This window comes from Podarcis tiliguerta (assembly GCF_965153285.1).
Source record: "Podarcis tiliguerta genome assembly, chromosome: 9".
Taxonomy (NCBI): Eukaryota; Metazoa; Chordata; class Lepidosauria; order Squamata; family Lacertidae; genus Podarcis; species Podarcis tiliguerta.
The window spans coordinates 45,802,829-45,826,053 of NC_139542.1; the positions used below are offsets into that span (position 1 = coordinate 45,802,829).

Below are 23,225 nucleotides of genomic sequence, written 5' to 3' on the forward strand. Positions count from 1 at the left end.
CGGGGCTCGGAAATAAAACATACATTATTATTTATTTATTTATGTATTGCAAAAGATTGGCGCTTTCCCTCCCCCTTGCAGGACATAGCGCTGTCTGAGAAGAAATTCTCGGGGCCGGCCAATAGGGCTAGCAGCCTCGGAGGGAGGAAGGTGTGAGGAATCTGCCGGAGCGGAGCGAAAGGCTGCCTCGAGTTCCCGCGGGAGCGCTCAAACTGCCGCCAACAGGGGGAGGAAAGGAAGAAAGAAAGGGCGGGGGCGGCGCGAGGAGTGCGAGGAGGTGGGCGGGGCTCCGACCATCCTTCAGGCCAAAGGTGGGCCGGAGCCGGTAAGCTGACTCTGCAACCTTATGCACGCGTAACCGAAATAACCGCCTATACTTCTCCCCTATCCCTGTGCTTCTCTTTCCCTCTTCCTTTTTCTTGTTGTCCCGAGTCTGTTTTTGACTATGAGGAACCTGACATACCTGTTCGTTATAAGGCGCCGTTGACATTGCTGTTTATTAATGGCAATAGCGATGTGTCAGCTGCAGAAATAAGCTTTGCCGGGTTCAGTAGCTGCTTGCTAAACAGCAAGTAAATTAATTGTGTGTAGGATTGCAGTCTATGTAAAAAAGAGAGGGGGGGGAATTGAAGTCTGATCCTACACCTGATTTTTGTGGAAATAAGCTCAATGGGAAGCAGACTCCTAACCATGTCTGCTCGGAAGTAGTCCTATAGAATTCAATGAGACTTACTTCCAGTTAAGGGGGGTTGGATTGCAAGCAGAATAAGTGTGCGCAGGGCTGTAACCTTCCCAGTGCAATCCTATTCTATGCTCCAGAAGCTAGTCTTACTGGGTTTAATGGGCGTACAGTTGTAGCCTGGGTTTCCAGAGTGAAAGTGTGGTATTTGCAAAACAATTCTTCTTTGTTTTGTTTTTGCGACCCTAAAAATGCCACTTAAGATGAAATGTGTCCTTCCCATGTGCAAGGTTGAAAGTGGATAGTTGTTTTCATACAACAAAGCTTGAGTCCATTTTTGCTTTGAGCTAGTTCTATAATGTGAGCATATAATATGACTAACCAAAGCATTTGAATTCTAAAATGCAACTATTCTGTGTTCTAGTCTGTACTGAGCACTTCCTATGATCTGAATGAAATAAGAATTGTAACGTGATAGCATGGCCACAGGAGATTTAAAAGGAAACTTGCGTAAAATAGAGCAAGGACTTCGACTTTTAAATTATCCCAGAGATGTTGATTATGCTGGGTAAGTGCAGGTATATCTTTATTTTTTATAATATTCATTGGTTCTATCAAACATGATTTGCTGGGAAAGGTATCTACAGTTCTCATATCAGAATCATGTTATTTTAATGTTGCTTCTGCTTGTACTGTGGACCAGTTTAAAAAATCTACACTATAATAAACTGACTTGTTAAAGAAGAGGCAAGAATTTTGCTTGTAATGTATTCCTGTTTGGATAATAGATGAACACTGGTAGGCAGCTAAAACCAACTATCTGCAGCATATTAATCCATATAGTCTGATGTTGGATGGGGTTATTCCAGGCATTCTTTTAATTGTGCATTCATGATGCATTGGGCTCATAATTGTATCAGGGTATTGTATCATCACAGAAAATATAATAAAGTTGAATGATGTGTGGATGCTGCAGCACAAATTCACCACAAATGCAGAATAGACATGCAGAAAACAGTGGTCTGAAGGGACCCTTTTTATATGTTACCCTTCCTCCCCTTCCTGTGTCTTTAAATGGAAAGCAAAGATGCTTATAAAGTAGAAACTTTCTTACAAAATGTTGGTTGCAGTTAACAAGAAAAAGGACTTGAGATATGCTTGGAAATTTGAAAGCACCCAAAATGTGAGTACACTGTAAAATAGTTACCACTCTGATTTTAATATAGTGTTTCTAGAGGAACAGAAATAGAACAGCTGCACTTCCACTGGTGCAGTGGAATACAATATTCTCTTACTGTCTAGTTTTTCTCTCTATTACAGGTTGGCAAAGGGGGATCCATCTGCATTTTTGCCCATCATCAGCTATTGCTTCACATCCTTCTCAACGTATATTGCAGAACTTCTAGTGGAATCGGATGTGAAACTCATGGCAAAGAATGACTTGCGTTTTATTGATGCTGTTTATAAGGTATTTATATAGTTCAAGTGTCCTTTGTGACACTACCACTTGTTGAGAATAACGGAAAAGTAAAAGTTTGTTTTAAACTTTACTTTCACCACAACCCCAAAGCCCCTTACAAAAATAAAAAAAGGAAAATCAACTTTAAAACGTAAGTTAAAACGTCCAAGAGTAGAACATTAAAGCAACATACATGGTGTAAAGGTCTTCTGAAAAAGTTGTGTGGCATTATGGAGGCTACAAACAGGTTTAAATTGTTATAGCACTCACATGATTGTATGATTTCAGCATGTATTATGTTGTGACGTTTTATAGGCAGTGTTCTAGCTTGTATGATATATTAAGTGTATGATAAGGGGGTTTGTTCACATGTGAGTTCAGGGATCTATGGTTTTAGGACTGATCTTACTAGCTAAACTAAAACCTGTTACCGGGTCCTTGTCCCTACTATTTTCACTGATCTCACACTATGCAGGAACAGTCCCCCAACCCTGGCTTAACTCTGCTAAAGAAGCTTCTTCTAGCATCAGACAGTGAGAGTTTGGTGGAAGTGCTGCAGCAACACACTTCACAATGCAGTAGCAAATGACTTCTTGGCCTTAGTCTCAGCCTTTGAGCTGGGGAGCAGGCAGGAATCTGTCCTCCTCTGTATGTCCAAGAGTTGAAGGAAGGCTGGTGCTCATTACACTTGCCAGATAATGTAACGAGTGATCTGTACATAAGCTGATGCATAATAGAGCACGACTCACTGTATTTTAAAAATTACTTACTCCTCCTTATCATAAATTAACTAGGTGTCTCACCACCATTAAATGCAATATATCAACAGTAAAAGTTATCCACAGACCTGTGTATTACAAGCCAAACTGGCATAGGGAAATTGGGATAAATTATATCTCTAAACTCTTGTCCAAATAAAAAGTAGTAGTAGAAGAAGAAGAGTTTGGATTTGATATCATGCCTTTCACTCCCCTTCAGGAGTCTCAAAGCGGCTAACATTCTCCTTTCCCTTCCTTCCCCACAACAAACACTCTGTGAAGTGAATGGGGCTGAGAGACTTCAAAGAAGTGTGACTGGCCCAAGGTCACCCAGCAGCTGCATGTGGAGGAGCAGAGACGCGAACCCGGTTCCCCAGATTACGAGATTACCGCTCTTAACCACTACACCACACTGGCTCTATAGACTTAAGTACACTTAGGTATCTAATAGGAATCCTAATGAACAGAAGTGAAAGGGAAAAAAAGCACAGTGGTCTCTTACTTTTTTGATATGGTTTCAACTGCTGAACAGGGCTAGAAATTACAGGAATGCAAAAAAGCACTTCCTGGGTTTTCATGCACTAGTTGCAACCCACAGTTAACCCGTATCTGAAGAAGTGTGCATGCACACGAAAGTTCATACCAATAACAAACTTAGTTGGTTTCTAAGGTGCTACTGGAAGGAATTTTTTTATTATTTTGTTTCGACTACGGCAGACCAACACGGCTACCTACCTGTAACCACAGTTATAGTGACTGTGAAAGCAATTTCTTTTTTCTCTGTTCCTTGCAGGTTCTCCGAGATCAATTTCAGTATAAGCCAGTCCTATCAAAACAGCAGTTCCTCCAATATGGTTTTGCAGAGAGAAAAATACAGATTGTTTGTGACATTATTAATTCAGTCTATAAAAGGCATAAAGAATTAAGTAATATTAATAAGGTATTGATCAAGTTATTAATTTAGTTCATACTTCTGAGAAATAAAAATGTTAATATATTTTAAGGTCTAAGTAAAATAACCAGCACATTTTTGTTATTACAGTTATTATGTCTTAAAACTTTGTGTTTGCTTCGTTTATCAGTTTATTATTTTAATGAACAAAATTTATGAATGGCTCTCAGGGTGTCTTACTGAACTGGCTCTGGTTTGGGTGTGGACCCCACTCCCCTTTTCTGTTGTCTATGGGAATTGGGGAAATCAGATAATTCTCATTTCCCCCCTAATTTTCTTCTTCTTCCTGCACATCAGTGTATAGGCAATTAAAATGACATAGTGCCATACTTTGACTTCATTTCAGTTATAACTTCTTGCAAAGTTGTGTAATATTATGTTTGGATTTGATTGCTACAATTTGCTCTTCAAAATCACTCTTGAGAGGATACAGTGTATGTGTTTATATCTTTCCCTTAGAGCTCATATACTTGCATAATTACGTCAACAAAATGTTTTGTTATAACATACTTCATATTGTAAAAACAGGGAAATATACGCATCCTTAACTATTTGGATGGGACTTCTGTGTGTTTTTATAGGTCAAATCCCAAACAAGAAAGAGAACACATCCAGTTAGACTTCAGCTACAAGCAAACAGTCCTAGTGTGCCCGATTCTACAACGTTCTGTGCTACAAATCTTTTTCCTACTCTTCCGGATTCTGCAACAATCTCTACTATGGATTTTCAGCAGGCAAGAGCACTCCAAATTATTTTAGAAGAAGAAATAAAATACACAATTATTTTAGACAAAAAACTGAAAGACTGTAGATATGTTTCCAGCAACAGTAGCTTTTTTACTGAGCAAGTTGTCTGAAAAATGCTCACCAGGAACTGAACTGTGTTCAGATATCTGGCTGATTCTTTGTGCCACTGCCTTCTAGGCTTGTCGTCCTGGCACTGTAAGATTACCTTTCAGGTAATCGGAATATGGAATATGGAGTTATGAAATCTGACCCTCTGCTCCTGAAGCAGTTTGACTGGGGAGGAACATACTTTTAAAAAACAAATTTATGAAACAAAATTCAAATAACATAGAAATATCATTGCAGCAGGTTGAAAGCAGCATAATCTTGGATATTATCATTGAGCTTGTTCCAAAACATTACGAAAAATCCCAATTTTTCCATAAACCTGTTAGGCTGGTTTATATGTAGTCTTTTATCATAAATTAGCATAATCATAGCTACTATGGACCAAAGTTTTTCAATCCATTCAGATATTTTTAGCTGTTATAATCTTAGCAGCAGTAATAAATTTGAACATTATTTCTTGATCATTTTCTAGAATAAAATCTTTTAGATAACCAAGCCGAAATGCTTTAGGTTCCAAGTGTATACTAACATATCAGAGATATTAGTCTGAATGGATTTCCAGAATATTTCTGTTTGAGAACAATTCCAGAAAATGTGTACGTGATCTGTTTTGTTTAATCCACATTTACAACATTTATCAGACCCTATTTGTATATTAATAAGGCATCAAATACCATTGATAGAGGGTTTCTAAAACAGTCCTCTTTAAAACAGTCCTTTAAAACAGTTTGCAAAAGTTATATTAGAAACTTAGTTCCTGGTTCTCACAACTTATTAAAAATAGGGCTAATGCTGAACCAATATGAGGATGGGGCCTTTAGAGATTCCTTGTCTATACAATACTGGGAGTTGTTTTTAATTTTGTTTTTATCTTTTCAAAATCACTTCTAAGTTTTTGTATTTTATGCCTCAAGTATTTTATCCTGCACATACATGTGTTTTATAGCCAGGTTCAATTAAAAGGTGTTCTGCTGTTGACTTATATGGTCTTTATTAATGCTCTCTGCATCACTTTGTGTGGGGGGTCTTTTACATGGCAAAGAATCCTAAAATAGAACCTCATAAAAGTATGCTGAGTGCAAGACTCCCACAAGACATAATCAATGAAGCACTGGAGGAAGAAGAGGAGCAGGAGGAGCAGGAAGAAGTTGTCTGTATTGCTGATGATCCAGTCAGTGTACGTGAACAGGTAGGACCTTTTAAATTTTCTTTACTCACCTGCCTGTTGAAATAATCATAATTTTTCAGCTAATATGTCTTGTGCATTGTTATGGGCTGGATTCGGCTAAAGAGGTGTGCTAGTGGGAGCCAGCAAGAGTCCCGCTAGCACATCAGGGCTTTCCTCCCTCTGTGCACCCCCAAATATGCTCTGGTGGGGGGTTGAAAGAACCCCTAGAACAGAGGGGGGGGGAGAGAAGAGGAAAGATTTTTCCAATGGTACAGGAAATAGTAATAAATTTGACACATGATTAAATAGCAAAAGCAGCTAGTGGGAAAACAATCTACATAATGCTGCCAGTAACCCCTTGAGGCATTCATCATAACAGTAGGGCCCAAAGTGTGGCTGTACCCACCCTTTAAGAACATAAGAGCCTGTGAATAAGGCCAAAAGCCTGTCTAGTCTTAGCACTCCAGTGCCCAGAAAGATACCTGTGGTAAGCTTGCAAGCAGAACCTGTCAAGTGGTATCAGACGCATAAAGCCTCTTGCAGTGGAGGTGGAACATAAAGGCTATCCATGGCCACTAGCCATGATGGCTGTCTTCCATTCATTTCTTTAACCCTCAGTCCTCTTTAAAGCAGTTCAGGTTGGTGGCCGTCACTGCCTCTTGTCGGAGAGAATTAAGGCACAAAGGGGGCTAAAGAGTAAAGATTATCTAAAACTTTGGATGAATAAAATATTATTTACAGGTCTTGGAGGAAACTACTAATGAAATGCAAGAATTAAAGAGCCAACTTGATGAACTGCAGGAGAAGCTTAATAAACTGGACTGGGTAGAAGAAAAGTTGCAGGCGTTAGAAGATAAACTACAGGGAAAGGTTGTTATAGATGAAAAGGAGTGGAATAATTTACTGAGCCGGGTGTTACTACTTGAAACACAACTGTTACTGCAGTCCAAAAAGGTATGCTTTTACCACCTACAGCTACATTGATGTATTTGCCACTGAGCTCCTAAATAATAATAATAATAATAATAATAATAATAATAATGTTTTGTTTTAGCTTACCAGCTGTGTATCCTTTTGGTTGCTTCTAGTAAAGATGTTGCTCAACTGTGGCCTTTTTTCTTATGAGCCAACTTAACTTATTTTACTGTATTTATTTTTTACTTATTCTTACCTCCAGCACCTTGAATTTTATTCTGTTGAATGTAAATTGTGTAGGGCATAAATTTCCAGTTGTGAGGTATAATTAGAGAATAACTGTTGGTTACTTTAGCAAGAAATAAACTTGCTTCATTCAATGTACACTGTGTGTATAGAATCATAGAGTCATAGAATTGTAGAGTTGGAAGGGAGCACATGGATCATCTAGTCCAACCCCCTGCAATGCAGGAATATTTTGCCTAATATGGGGCTTGAACCCATGATGCTTAGATGAAGAGTCTCATGCTCTACCAATTGAGCTAGTTCCACTGATACAATGGGACTACTGTTTCCTCTCTCATCTCCCTCCTGAATGGTCTCCAATCCTTTAGAACTGATTTTGAGGCTGCAAGGGAGTGCTGGAAGGGACAGGAGAGGGAGAGGGAGCTCTGTTGGTAGACATGAAAGGCCGTTGCATCATCATAATTTCAGCATTGGATTGAGCCCAATGTGATGTGCAAGAAACATTGGTGGCTTGGTTTAGACCATAGTTTGCCAAATTTGGATGATTGCGATTGGAGGAAACAAAGGATAGAACTGGCATACATGAACCTATGGGATCTTCCTGATTAAAAGGTAGTGTCTGAAAAGCGTTGTTGTCTCTATGCTGCTGACACTGTTGTTTTAGGGAGTGTATTATAACCCATTCACTGAAAGGTACTGAGGGAGATCATTAACCAGATCTAGGAAATGCTAGCTATTTTGCTGAAGAGCACCTTTATAAAGGGGGAAATGTCTTATAATTTCAGGCTGATATATCTGCAGATTTTAATAACATGAGCGAAGAAAATACCTCTAGCAGAAATATGACTCCAGTTTCTCCTGGTGAGTATTTGATGTAGCTTTCTCCAGTCCACTTTTAAAACTACACAGTGCTATTGTCAGTTTAAATGTGTTCTTGCAAACTGAAATGCAGTCTATTTAAATTTCATTTTCTGCTGAGCAGGGCTTGGAAACCTCTGGCCTGCTAGTCAAATTAAGGCCACCAGTTTGGCCCATGCAGCCATTTTTTGGCCAACCACACTCACGTGTCACCTGCTGTCTGGAACAAATCCTGATTGTTCCATTGCAGCAGGGCTTGCATTCTACACTATTTAAATTTGGGCCCAATTCCAAAACCTAACCCAACTGGAAGATTCCAAATGGAACCAGTCTCAGTGGGGCTTATATTCTGCACCAAATTTAAATAACACCAAATGCAAGCCTTGGTGCTTTTTGGTGGACATAGAGCCACCTGATGTCCTATGATTGACAGGTAGGCAGATCTTCCCACTGTCAAAAGTAGCCCTCAGAGAGATGCCCAGTTTGGAATCCAGACCAAAGTGTATTGTCACATTTGGGAGTGTTGCCTTGTCCTCTCTTCGTACATGTACAGCATTGGCCCCCGCAACTAAGAAACTAAATCCCGCTTGAAGTTAGGCAGGCTCCATCCCTCAGGACCTTTAAATGAGCCTTCAAGGCCTATCTTTTTACTGATCCTTTTAAATGGCTAGTTTTGGGTTGTGATTGTTTTATGTGGTTTTTTTTTTTTTGTATGGTCATGTTCATGCTAGTTTTAATAATATTTTGTAGTGTTTTGAAATGTACATTTTTAGGCTTGTCTTAAAACTGTCTTATAGTTTATTTGTATGTTTATGTTTCTGTAAACTGTTTTGGAAAACATCTTGTTTTGAAAAATTATAGACCATAATTGCAAGAGACACATTTAAAACTTCACCATGCCTTAGAACTGCAGAACAGACAGAAAATTTTCCACATCCGTTCTCATTTTATCTAAAATGTATATTAACTATATGGTTGGTTTGCTGTATGAATACTTGTCAATCAACTCATTGCAGTCTCTGTAAGTTGGAACTGATTTATTGTATGATAAAGTACAGCTGCTCTCTGTTGGCTCTGAGATCTGCCAACAGGGTATTTTATACAATGTGATGTTTTCTCACTGCAGAGAGGTTTTGGTTGGCCTATAAAAACACTTTAGGGTAATATGCCAAGATCCTACTGACATGAACAGTGTGGCATTTAAGAAGTGCTTGGAAGAACCCTGTTGCCATTTGTGTTGCTTGTAGACTTGTTGTTAAACTTTTGGTCCCGGTCCCCCCCCCCCCCCCCCCGGATAAGCATTAGCTCTCAGGAAATAGTTTATTCTCAAGTAATGACCTTTTTGAGTAATGGCATCTGCAACAGCTTACATTGCTAGGAATCATGGCATACCTGGTTAATCGTCGCAGGTAGTATCTATGTTATAATTGCAATATGTGGTTGTGAAATAACGTGAGAGAAAGGCCTTGGAGCTTTGCAAATTCATCTCCCTCAATTTCCTTTGTCAATATATTCTGTAAATCAAACTGTGTGATGGCTGACCTGATGTGAGAGAGCAAAAAGGCAAAGGTGATGTTTAAAATGAATATTTCTTTGCAGATAGGGAGAAGGCGGAGCTGCCAGAGACTCTTCATCAGTCGTCTGGATACAGTTCACAGTTATCTGCAGACCCATCTCCCAAAGCCACGGCCGTTAATAATCATGGTCTGTCAGAGGTTTCAAAGGTACTTTAAAAACCAACAAATGCTAGCTGATTTGCTTTGGAAGAGCTTGTAGATGTTGGCTGATTTTTATTATTATTTGGGGGGTGGGTAACAGCAAATTTTTTCAAAGCACTTTTGATAAAATTAAGTGCTTGTATAAAGTTACTCTGTTCATGCCTTTAAACTTAGAAAAATGCGGACTTCAAAGAATTAATTTAGCCTGTTTTGAAATTGCAGGAGACAACAGTACAAAGAATGGAGAGAATAAGCAAAATGTAAGTAATGGGGGGGAAGACAAATTTATTTCTCTGCAGGGAATTGTTTTGGCTTAAAACATATCTAGAAAGTACATGTGTTTTCCAAACCTCAAAGGCCTTTGCATCAGGTGTGGCATTTCCTTAAGGCTGTACTGGATAATAAATCGAGCTACAGTTCCATGTTTGTGGGATGAGTCACTATTTTTGTTTCTGAAATACAACGTTAAGTGAATTTACTGGTGGTTGCTAGAGATTAGAGTGCTAAATATGTTTATTAGTGATTAGATTTCCCCCCAGGTAATGTTTTATTGAAGGAGTTTCTCTTTTTTAAAAACAAAATGAAAACCATGATCATTTTCGCACCCAAGAGCATTGTACTTTGATGCAGTAATGCCTGATTGTGAAACTTTACATGATCATTGTTTGTTTGTTTGTTTTTTCTTTCAGTATAATTCTATTTCAGCAGGTTTCATTTTTAACACCCACCCCAACTTGTATTGTTCTAAAATAATTTCCTACTGAGAAATAAGATGTGCAAAATTTTGAGTTAAGTTGGAAAATTAAGAATATGTGTTTGATATTTTGGAATATTTGTTTTCTATAACCCATATTTCCATATTGTCTTTTAGTCTGATTCTTCTTCAATATAGTTGGGAAAATGCAATTGGCGCTTATTCAATGTTACCATTCTGCAAGTAGACAATTTTGTTTGACATATCTAACCTCTTTGTATAATATCTTCAGGATTGAAGAAACTTCAGAGTTGTTGAAGACCTCAAGAAACACCTCTTGAGAACATTCCGTCCTACACAGCCAGATATCTGCAAGCAATTATGTGTGCCTTTAAATTTTTAGAGCTATCTGAATTTCTTTGTGATATTTTGTAACTCAAATTATTTAAAGCTATTTATTTTTATGAAAATAAATATTTTGTAATATCTTTGTCATTGATGCAATTTTCACCTAACTGCGCTTAATTACTTTCTGCACAAAAAACCCTCTGTGCATGTGGCAGAGTTGTTCCAGTACTTGCACTCTGTTTTCGTATTGACATTTGCTAGCACTGGCCTAAGTAATATGTTTTTGAAAGGGCAGCTAAAGGACCATGGTTTACATCCTGTTGGAAATGCTCCAGCTGGGACTTTCATATTGCACCCAAGAGAATTGCATGCCTTCCATCTGCGAAGCTGTAGAAGCCTTAACGAAAACTCCAAATACACCATATTGTAAATGTGTACTTTCTAAAGCCTTTTCGAAAAAATATACATTTTCATGCTTGGTCAGAAAACACCAACACGTTGTAGCATCCATTAAGACTAACAAAGTGAAGGCCATTTGGATCTGAAACACTAAAATATGTAAGTAGGTCTACAGGCTTGGACTGGGAAATGTGTTGAGCGTTTGAGTGCTGTATTACCTGACACATTTTAAGACTTGGCACAGCTGGAGGCCATCCAGTCAGTATACAGAGATACACAACAGTTTTATGATTTTGAAGCCATATAAAATGTCTCTTTGAAGAGGAAAGTTCATGTAAAGCAGACATAAATATGATGTACTTGGGTGAAAAGTAGATGGTGGGGGACAGGAAGGAACTTGAGATATTTGGATCGCAGAATTGCCACATACTTTTCTGTCCTGCACAGGGACCTATTTAATCAGAAAGTATTAAACTTAAGTCCACCACTTCCTATGATAAGATCTCGCAGTGATATCGCAACAGCATTCGACATCACAGGTTTTTAATGGGGTGGCTAGTGGATGATGAGAAAACAGTTTTTCTCTTTATGTTGTAAAGCATGGCTAATTTGATTAGCTTTCTTGTCTTTTTCCAAGGCATATGTGAGCTACACCAAATTTGCTGGGTTAGGAATTTAAAAAGCAGATTTGAATTAAATTTAATTGAAAATGTCTCAACTGGTGTAGCAGATTTCCATTCCATAAACTTAAAAAAAATTACTAAGCTATGCTAGGGAGGTAATCTTTCTACCTCCAGTTATTCATTCTCTATTAGGCCAATATTGCCCCAGCAGCTTGCATTTCTAAGGTTTTCAGTGTTTTTCATGAGGAAGATGTCAATAACTAAAGCTGGATTGTCTTCAGTACCTTTTCTATCTGTACTACACACCTTTTCCATTTGCCACCTTTGCCTGTTGTGTGGGATTAGAACTGTGCACAACATGAAGTGGCCTGAAGACAGTTGCATCTTTTAACATTTCACCCCTTTAAAAAAAAATACTTGGTTTGCCTGGACCTATATTTCATGGAATGTGAGTTTGGGATGAACTACCTTTGAAGAGCATAAGCCCAAATGATTCTCTTATTTAGTTAAAGGGAAGCTGTTTTGGGTACTAGGAATTTGGACTGGAGAAAGAATGGAGCATTGCTTGGAGGAGAAAAATGTAGGGGATGTTTACTGGAAATTAACTTGCCAGGTATCTGAATTGCTCCAATTTTAGCTAAATCATTTCCCCTCTAGCCTTCCCAAAAAAGTAGCTAAGTGGGCTGTCACCTCACCATTAGGGAAGTGTTGCTTAACACTATCTGTCCAAAGATGTCTTTGCTTTGGATTTCTGTCTTACATGCACACACTCCCACACAGTTCAAAATGTGTGTTTTGAAGGGCAGACATTTGTGGGTAATCTGGAGCAGAAAGGTTGCAGGCAGGGAAACTGAAAGAAGCTTAGGCCTTGAGGCTATTTTATGTTCATTTGCATAAGCAATGTGGTTAGCTTCTCTTCTCATTTTTAAATAGGCTTCCCAGTGCTCAAGGAAACAGCATCCTGGGGAATTTTCATTTTTAAAAGTCTCTAGTTTGGTTCTCATTGTGCTATATGGGACAACCATGCACTTTATAAACAGTAATCATGAACTGAGTTGACATCCACTCAAGTGACTGACAGTAAAAGTCACCTATTAATATTGTTATTAATATTAATATATTAAAATGGTATTCTTTAGTTCTGAGTCCTTTTGCCTCTAAAAATATGTTTGGAAACTTGTTGCATTAAGGACACTTACTTTTTCCTTAAACCCCACCCCCCGCAGCATTTTCACTAATAGGAATCCTATGAGTAAACATTGTCATTTTTATGTGCTTATTTAAAGTAGAACTTTTGCTTTCTTTCAAATATTTCTGTGCCCCTGTATCATGGAAATATATCACAGTTATATTCCAGCAATATGAAAACATAAAGCCAAACAATAACAACTTAAAAAGTTAAAAACAAATTAAAAACAAATTTATACATGTAAATAATTCCTAAACTTGTACATGTTTGTATAGAACACCCTTTTTGCAGCAGCTGCTGTATGGCCTTGGATACAAAGAACCCTAAGCAATATTTGTGTATGGGTATCTGACAGATAATTGCTTCCACACAAGCCTACCTAATAGGTTTATTTGGAAACCCCCATTGAGTCCCCCTGTTGAGGTTAGGCAGAGTACCTGGAGAGAGGTGCTTTCTCAATTGTGTAAACAATTATGGCATGCCTGCTGATAAGTATCTTATGCCATGTACTCACAGTAAAGACCTTTTCATATCAGCATGCCATTGAACTGGTTTTTAATCTGGTGGTGCTTTGCTGTTTGTTTTTTGTATGAACCTGTGGGCTACTCGCTTTTTAAAAAATGAATGGTGTGCAAGCAGAAAGTGCTTCTGGACTGCTCAGGATGCAGGGTGGGACTTAAGGAAGATAGTTATTTTTTCTACTCCCAGCTGCATCTTCTCAATAACAGGTTAAATCTCACTCTGCAGAGTCCCATGTCTTTCAGGTATCTTGAGGAGGGAATGTGATGGGCTGCAATGAAAGGGGAAGGGGGGGGGTTCTTGAAAAGTAAATAATATTTTGATTTTAGCTATAACTAATTTCTTCTGGAAAAGAGCATCTTATTGAAAACCTGTGAGATCTAGTAGATTTTTGGCACCACCTTGTGGTACAAGGAAAATTCCTATAATTTTTGTTGTGGAATAGCAGTAGTTCCCAAACCTTTTAAATGTGGTGTCTGAAAATATTTTTTGTCTCTCATCCAAATGCAACTTTAGTAATGTTGGGTCACCAAAGTAATCTGCCAGCAACTCTTTCAGTTCTTTCTCATAACTTGCACAGCCCAGGCATAGGCAAACTCGGTCCTCCAGATGTTTTTGAGACTACAATTCCCATCATCCCTGACCACTGGTCCTGTTAGCTAGGGATGATGCGAATTGTAGTCCCAAAACATCGGGAGGACCGAGTTTGGGGATGCCTGGCACAGCCCTTTGACCTCTTCAGCTCTGAACTGACATGCATAGGATTGTATTGCATTTAAACTTTCTAAGCAAAAGTGTTCTTAGGATCTAGGGCAAAGATGGGGAACTTGTGGTATTTCAGAAGTTGTTGGACTCCCAACAGCCTCAGCCATCATGGCATATAGTTGGGAATAATAATAATAATAATAATAATAATAATAATAATAATATGCCACCCATCTGACCGGGGTATCCCAGCCACTATGTGTGGCTTCCAACAAATTAAAACATCAAACAATAAAATGATCTAAGGAATTCCTAAGGGGAAAAAATAACTCAGGAAATTCTAGTATTTGACTGAGAAAAATAGATTCTAGATAAACCACATTGGAGGGCGTACTGTCAATGAGCTGATTTAGCACAGTCCGTAAGAATGAACTGCATATGAGGAAATAATGGGCCATATCTCTTTTTTTGTTTTTTCATGGCAGTAAGCCACAGTTCCTATTACAGTTTGAGTAATAGAAGCCTATTTTGTCCTTCATTGGTATATCAATAAAGAATAGTAATCAATGAGGCAGCTGCATACAGAACTCTACCTGTACAGTCCTGCCAAGCTCAGAGTAAACAACTGAAGGGAATGTTGTGAATTCAATAAGGATACAATGAAAAAGGTCTTTCATCAGTCCAGTTTCATCTGTATTGATCTCATTTTGATCTGTATTGATCTCCCCCGCAACGGCCTTGGTGCTGCTCCAGAGTGTACCTAACGTCCCTGAGTGAGTTTGAATTCAAATCATCTGAAATAAAATTAATAAAATAAAATAGGAATTTAGATAATTAAATAAAATTGGAATTCATTCACCAATATTTAACTTTATTTTAGTACCTTGCATAGCTATGGTCTAAAATATTGGAAAGAATGTTGACACTCTAGTGATCATTTTATAGCACTCACAGTGGGGTGGGAATAAATGTCAAGTAACTGGTATCACTTAATTGAGTCTACTGAAATACAGTTCTGGGTTTAAAGCAGAAAATACAAGACCGGTGAGAGAATTTTCTCACTAAACATAGAGGCACCAAAAGTTTCCCTTTAGACTTTCAGCACTTGGAGTTGAAATATTCTGATCGTACTTTATGACTAAAGTGACAATCTGGAAAATGTATTCCTGAAGAAGAATACCAGCATAGCTGTAAGGCAGTATGTTAACATCAAATTAACTACAGAACCTTATAAATCAGGCTGGAGAGAGGGAGAGGAAGTGCCAAGGAATAAATACTCTCGCGGTGAAGTGCTCATGCCTTGAAAATAATGTAGCTTTACACAATAAGTATATTCATGTCAGTCAGTTTTTAAATGTGTGTTTATATACTTGTGGTGAGTCTGAAAGCATTAATAAATTAGTCAGTGCAGTTAGTTGATTTAAGTAATTTATCAAAGGGAAAACGTGGCCTTTTTCTTTATAAAAAGTAAGCTGTTCCTAATGAAAAGGCATGGCCACATGAATCTATGCTCTAACCAGATTCTGAAGCACTAGAATCAACATAAAGGTGCTGTGTTAGCAAGGCTTTCCCTTCATTATTGGTCAAACCTGGGAGGGTGTGACAGCACTATATGCAAACAGCTGTCTTTGTGCATTGAACAGGGTAAGAAGGCTCTTGTGAATGGGAGCTCCCAGGAATGCAAAAGTACGATTGTGTTGCAGCATTTGTGTGAGGCCTGATGTCAGATAAGACAAGATGCACTGTGCCCTTAAGCATTCAGTGAGCTGGGCTACACAAATGCTATCTATGTTACAGACAGAAGTTTCCCCACGCTGGATGTGTAATTTACTGAATGTTCCTGAGTAAACTACTGGAGCTGAAGTTCTAATACCGGTATGTCATCTCATCGATTCACATTATAATCTGTTGATTCACTTACAACAGTTGCTTACAAATATTCTTTCTTTTTTGATGACCAAAAACTGCTCCTGGCCCTGCAGGAGTGCCAAGTAACTGCTGGAAACAGCAAATGATTATGGGGGACATTCTAGAAAGATGTTTCATATGGGGCATTAGCCAGACTTGTTGGCCTTTTTGGTTGCCCCTCCCCATAAATTGAACAGTGTAGGCAAGATGCTGCTTTGTGGCAGACCCTGGGTGCTTCTAGACTCACTGTTTTCAGGTGAAGTTCAATCAAGTTGCAGAGTTATGATTGACATGGAGCTCTTGTGCAACAACCCTGCTTCCCCGAAAGATTTGCGACAAGGAAAATGGTGGGGAAATGGAAACTGGAAAGTGTGAGAGGACACTTTTTTAAATGCAGCAGCATCAAATGTATCCAAACAAATGCTCAAGAAAGAGGATGTCAGGAAGCTCATTTGTGTCCTGTGTTTTGAAAGTGAACTTCTAACTGAATTTTCTAGTAACTTGATATGGTACCAAATTTCAGCTTCTATTTTACATAAACACCCCAGCAATTTTGGGAGTCCTAGCCAATGAATAGAAGGGACCTAGGATTTTAATATAACCATTCCTAGATCAATAGTTCTCCCCAGATTTTGAAATGGATTCTTCCAGATTTTAGTCTTATTTTTTAAAAAACTGTCCTCCCATATTTTAGTTATTTAACTCATTTCAACCTGTCTTTCATCCAAGTGTGTTCAAGGTGGCATACATGGTGCTACATTTTAGTCTCATTACAACCTTGAGAGGTTGGTTAGGCTGAGTCATGACTAGCCCAAGTTCATCCACTGAGCTTCATGGCTGGATAGGATTTGAACCGGGATCTCCTCGACCCTAGTCCAGTACTATAACCACTACACAACACTGGTTTGTCTTGTTTTGAGTACAAGTGACTCTCAGCTTACACAGGGGTTACGTTCTGGGGATAGCACATAAAGCCAAAATCGTGAATGACCAAAACACATTGGGTTCAATAGAAGGGATTGCCAGATTCTTTTTTCTTGGATGCCCACCTCCTCCCCCCCTTTTTTGCCAAGCATGTAAAGCTGAATGTGCATAAGTTGTGAGTTGCCTGTATAATGTAGTTGCTCCAAAGTAACTGGTACAAATATTGGCTCCGCTGTGACTCCATCAAACCTCCTCTTCCCTCAGCTGTCTCCAGGGAGCAGCCGTTCCATGAGACGGCCTCAGTGGGAGAGAGAGGAAGCAGGGCTCATTCCACAAGCTTTGCTGTTTAGAAATGGGTATCTGAGTGTAGATTTTTATTTTCATCTTCCCTCCCTGTCCTTCCCCCCCCTCTTTAAAGACTGTAAGCTAAGCCTAAAGGTAAGGAGTGTCTTGTTTTAATTGATCATATGCAAGATGCTCTTGAGGCACTTTGTCTGAAGCATGGGCTACAAATGCTCTAAATCAAGTAATAATACCAGACAATAAAATCAATAATGAGGACAACATATTGCTCCTCTGTGTAGCATAGAGCATGCTGTCCAACTTACGCCAACCCAGACTTCTAATCTTTACAACCCTGTCACAGTAAAATACTTTTTAGCTAATTATTTCAACAGAATTCTTTGTGCTGGGAAAGTTAAGCCTGTGTATAAATCGTAGTGGCCTCAGTGTGCTAATTGTAATGTTTCTTCTCATTTCTGTCCCAGTCGTTGGCCTATTGCCATCCACACAACTTGAATTCTTCGCCCTTTCCAGTGGAAAGCTCCATTAATCATCAGCACTTATTCTGGAATAAATATACAAAGTAAACAAAGCTATAGTCATTGAAAACATAGAGGTGTGCAGATAGTACGTGGAGATTATTCGGCCAAATACTTACAAGCTGGCACTGCAACGTGTGTTCTTGGAGCATTTAGCGTTAATTTCCCTCCTAATTGGATGGATCTGAAGCATATCATTGAACCTTTTGCATTCCTGGGAATGAAGCCTAGAACATTAGGCCTTGCTCGGTTGGTAATTGAAGTAATCAGTCAGAGTAATGAGGGAAGGTTTTCCTATGGCAGCAGCAAAATGCGTGGAACCGTATGAAAACTGAATACAGGGCTTGCAGGAGGAATGAATGAGTTTTGACCTCTTGGCAGCTTTTTACAGTTTCTCTGCTTGCTTTTCAGAAGCAGTTATTTTTTAAAAACAAAAACAACCCTCACAGTTTACATTCACAATGTGAGAGGTGGCTTGAAACTTAAAAAGCAACCCAACCCAGCTGAAACTATCGTCAATGCTGACATAACTTGGAAGATGTTTGGTAGGTCATAAATTAAGAGGAATGCTACTTGAAGTAGGCAATCAGGTCCCTACTGTATTTTGTCCAGCTTAGTTTGTGGTGTTTTACCTTTCATTTATCACTCTTGCATACCTTTCCACGGCTGGCTTTTCAAATCTGATTTTCAAGGGCATTTGACATTCTTTCCCCAAAGGTGAAATCTGTCAGTGTGCCTTTTGTTTTGCTTTACATATTCATTCTTAAGCGGGTTACATTTAATACTAACATGTGCAACAGTCATATTTGGCTTGAGCTGAGAAAGTCTAGTATCATTTGCAGATTACAGAAAATGATATAGAAACACCTGGCTTTGAGATTTATAACTGTGCTTAAATCCTGAAAGCTCTGGAGTTTTATAGCTCTTTAGAGAGAAGGCAGGATCTACATTAGCACTTGTTAGTGTAAGAGTTAATGTATTGCTGAACAAAACTTCAACAAAAAAGGCTTAAAATAAAATGTCAGAAATGCCTTAATGATTCATTAACATTTTTAAAATAGAAAAAATAGTGATTACATTAGGCTTGCACTCACTTTTGGAGAAAAATAAACATGAAGTCATCCTTTCGTATGTTTTATTCATTTTTAGTATGCTATTTACATTTATTTCAATAATGGTTCCAACTAAAAATAATCAAATTTATTTTTCATTCTTTCATTGTGTGTATTTCACTCTGAATAATGGGAAGATTTTCTTCTAAGCCTGTTGCAATCAACAGGTATCCTACTATGCACACATTTCTTGATTTCTTCTGTTGTAGAACCAGATTTAATGTCTGACTTTTGGCCTGTGACAACCAAGAAAACCTGTAAACTGAAGCACAACTGTTATGTACAAGCTGTCCAAGCATGCGCATTCTTCTTTCTAACATAAATGCTCATTCATTGATTTCCATGGTATCCCTCCCATTTGTTTGCAGTGTTGGGGTCAATTCTGAAATAAATGTTTAGGTAAAGCTAAAAGGTAAATTACTTCTGGATGGTTAAGTTCAGTCAAAGGTGGCTATGGGGTTGCAGCACTCATCTCACTTTCAGGCCAAGTGAGCTGGTGTTTGTCCACAGACAGCTTTCCAGATCATGTGGCCAGCATGACTAAACTGCTTCTGTGCAACGGAACACCGTGATGGAAACCAGAGTGCATGGAAATGCCATTTACCTTCCCGCCGGAGTGGTACCTATTTATCTACTTGCACTGCTGTGCTTTCGAACTGTTAGGTTGGCAGGAGCTGGGACAGAGCAACTGGAGCTCACCTCATCGTGGGGATTCAAACTGCCAACCTTCTGATCAGCAAACCCAAGAGGCTCAGTGCTTTAGACCACAGCACCACCCCCATGTTTGCAGTGTTGTGGTCAATTCTGAAATTAATGCTTAAGCAAATACTTAAATAAGCATTACAAATATGGCTATATTTCCATGACAGCGGTGGCCTAAACATTCATTGCATGACAAAGTCTTTTTCTTTTTCTTTTCTTTTTTTTTTTTGAATAATTTTTTATTAATTTACGACAAGACAAAACAAAACAAAACAAAACAACACATATATTATTTTCCTGTTTCACATTCTCATTTCCAAGTCTTTAGTTTTCGACTTCCTTCAGCTGTTCCGTAAATCTTTCATAGTCACTGTTAGTTTCCGCATTTCCTTTTTTCCCATTGTCGTTGGTTATGTCTTTTCTCTATCATTCCTTTTAACAATGTCTCTCGCGTATATCACAGTGCTCTTTTAAAACCTTCTAGCGTTATTTGACCATCACTTAATTTCTCCAGATAATTAACAAATTTCCCCCAGTTTTCTGTAAACTTTTGGTCTCTTATGTATCTAATTTTTCCAGTCATCTTATCCAATTCTGCGTACTCTAGCAACTTAAACCTCCACTCTTCTATTGTCGGTATTTCCTGTTGTTTCCATTTTTGTGCCAGTAACATCCTCGCTGCCGTCACTGCATATTGGAGAAACTTACTATCTTTTCTCTTAATCTCCTTTCCTATAATACCTAACAGAAAGACTTCTGGCTTCTTTGTAAAAGTATATTTCAAAATCCTCTTCAACTCGTTATATATCAACTCCCAGAAGTCTTTCACTTTCTTGCATTCCCACCACATATGATAAAATGATCCTTCTTTTTCATTACATTTCCAACACTTATTACATGTTTTATACATTTTAGCCAATTTTACCGGTGTAATGTACCATCTATAAAACATTTTCATCACATTCTCTTTCAATGCCATACATGCTGTAAATTTTAAGTTCTCCTTCCATAACTTTTCCCAGTCTTCCAACTGTATGTTATACCCAAAATCCCTGGCCCAATGTATCATTACCGATTTTACCTCTTCATCTTTCAAGTTCCATTCTAATAACAATTTGTACATTTTCGACAAATTTTTAGCTTCCTTATCTACTATCTCAGATTGGAAAGTTGACTCTTTCTCAGCATATCCCCATTCTTTCAGGTCTTTCCTAAACATTTCGTTGACCTGATAGTAATGCAACCAATCATAAACATGCTTTTTAACCTGCTCGTATGGTTTCACTTTCCATTTTCCTCCTTCCTTCTCCAATAATTGACCATACGTTGCCCAATCACTTCTCATATTGATTTTCCTTACACTCATAACTTCTAGAGGTGATAACCAGTGTGGTATCTTAGGTTCTAATAGGTTTTTGTACCTATCCCAGACTTCAATTAGTGGACCTCGGAAGATGTGGTCTCCAAAACCTTTGTGTACCTTCTTTTTCTCTTTCCATAAATATGCGTGCCAGCCAAATCTATTATCATATCCTTCCAGGTCTAACAGTTCTTTGTTCTCTAATTTTATCCAATCTCTCAACCAGCAAAGGCATGATGCTTCATAGTATAACTTCAAATCCGGCAGGGCAAAGCCTCCTCTTTCTCTAGTATCCGTTAAAAGTTTAAATTGTATTCTCGGCTTTTTGCCCTGCCATATATATCTTGAAATCGCTCTTTGCCATTCTTTAAATAGATTACCCCCCTTAATTATAGGGATAGTCTGGAACAAAAATAACAAAGTCATGTGGTAGATTAAATGCAACTATGAGTGACATTTTGGAGAGGGCATACATGTCCAGGAAGGCACTTCAGTTGTATTCTACAAGACCTACTCAGAGTAAACACACTGAAATTAACAAACCTAAATTGGTCATGCCCATCAACTTCAATGGATCTACTCTGGATAGGATTAGCATTTAATGCCACCCAGATTCTGTATATTGCAATCTTTGGGGCTGGCTCTCAAAGAGGCAATGCAATTTGCCTTGACCAGGTGATACTAAACTAAAGTTGGGCAGGATGTGGGTCAGCAAAGACATTTTTCCTTACTGTTACAGGTCTTCTTTACACCTTGGTGTTATGAATTTTGGCCTGTCATTCTTCTATTAGGCAGACTGCTGGTTAACAGTAGTCTAGAGTGGTGAGTTGATGACATTTCTGCCTTGGGAGCTCTTGGTTAGGAGATAGTCAGGAATTAGATACCTATCAGAACTCGAGGATGGTAACACTCCCTTCTTCCCCACACACAGCTAAAGCAAGTGGACTGATAAGTCAGAGAGAGAGAGAAAGAGAGAGAGAGGCAGCAATAGAGCTAGAAGCCTGGGAATCTAGAATGCAGTATTGCATCAGTGTGTGTGTTTTTTTGTCTTCAAAGCTGGACAAATAGTCTGATCCAGATCAAGGTGTCTGTCTATGCATCCTTTGCACATAAGAGTTTCATGCCTTTGCAGCATATCAAATAGCAGGGCCAATTTGGGTCTAAGGTACCACCCATCCAAAGGTTATTAGACACAGGACAAGGAACTCCAGAGGAAAAGAGAAGACCTGTAACTTGGGTGCCAACTTCAACGAAGTATTGGGGGAGCAGGTATGCCCCGCCCTGCTTAATTGATCACAAGACGCGGCACACACACATCATTTGAATGGCAATGCCCATTAATTTGGGTGAGCGGCTTCTGTTCTCACCCATCCAAATGCTGTCTAAATATGCACAGCTGAATCTCCAGTATTATGTTGCATTATTCTTACGTTGCGAACAAGCTGAGAGTCAATTTAGACAGGAAGGGTAAAATATTTTGAAAACTTTGAAGATTAATAACTCTTCCTTTAAACTCTGACTGATCTAAATCAATCCAGTGTGATTTGTCTATGAAGTACTAAGTGTTTTCTCCTGTTTGTTCTGCTACAGAAGTTAAATCCAGGGGGAACCAAAATTGTGCATATAATACTGAAAGCTGCTTATAGTTTATATGCAAATGACTCACAGCTCCGGGTAATGTGACAGCACTGTTGCTCTCCATTTATAAAGTGAAAAATTATCTGAGCTCTGGCAAAGAACATACAGCGCAGACAGAATGACAATTATTAATGAATCTGTATTGTAGAAAGATTTCTCAGCTTCTCTTTACAAATTAGGATAAATTATATATATATAAAAGACCTACAATGCATTTGCAATTGAAAGAGGTTGAGCCCTGTCCTGCCTCCTCCTCTGGGGCTTAGTCCTCTCCTTCATCCACACCCCCCGACCCCAAACTGCTATAGGAAATATGAAGGAGAATGTCTGCATTTTAACTGAAAATGTGTTTTAGTTCTTGGAGGGTTCCCCTCCTGCTACAGTGAAGTGTAAAGGGAGGGGGAGCAAAGTGTAAAGCCAAGGGGAGGGGGGTTGGCTAAGAGGGTGGAGTGGCTTTGGGGGGGCAAACTGTAAAGGAGGGAAGCTTTTTGGGGGGCTAGGTGTAAAGTTTGGGTTGGCCAGGTGTAAAGAGACAGGGAGTTGGTATGTAGGGTTGGTGGAAGGAGTGAGCAGGGTAGTTGCCCCTACTACTATAAAATAATTATAATATTACAGCAGGTGAAACTTTCTCCATCATCACATCCTTATTCCGGGCAGTGGGGGAGCTTTTCTGCA

General features: G+C 38.7%; 1 protein-coding gene and 1 long non-coding RNA gene across 2 annotated transcripts in view; both read left to right on the top strand.

The window, feature by feature from the left end:
* LOC310685426 overlaps positions 1-23,225 on the top strand; it is a 621,470-nt gene that overhangs the window by 167,991 nt on the left and 430,254 nt on the right. The gene's annotated exons all lie outside the window — the stretch shown is intronic.
* Positions 245-10,797, top strand: CEP44 (centrosomal protein 44). Its single transcript, XM_083456722.1, has 11 exons — positions 245-325; positions 1,104-1,247; positions 2,000-2,147; positions 3,690-3,836; positions 4,430-4,582; positions 5,746-5,892; positions 6,613-6,825; positions 7,818-7,893; positions 9,490-9,614; positions 9,831-9,868; positions 10,595-10,797. The coding sequence occupies exons 2-11, from the start codon at positions 1,159-1,161 to the stop codon at positions 10,641-10,643; spliced, it is 1,185 nt and encodes a 394-aa protein (XP_083312848.1). The 5' UTR covers positions 245-325; positions 1,104-1,158; the 3' UTR covers positions 10,644-10,797.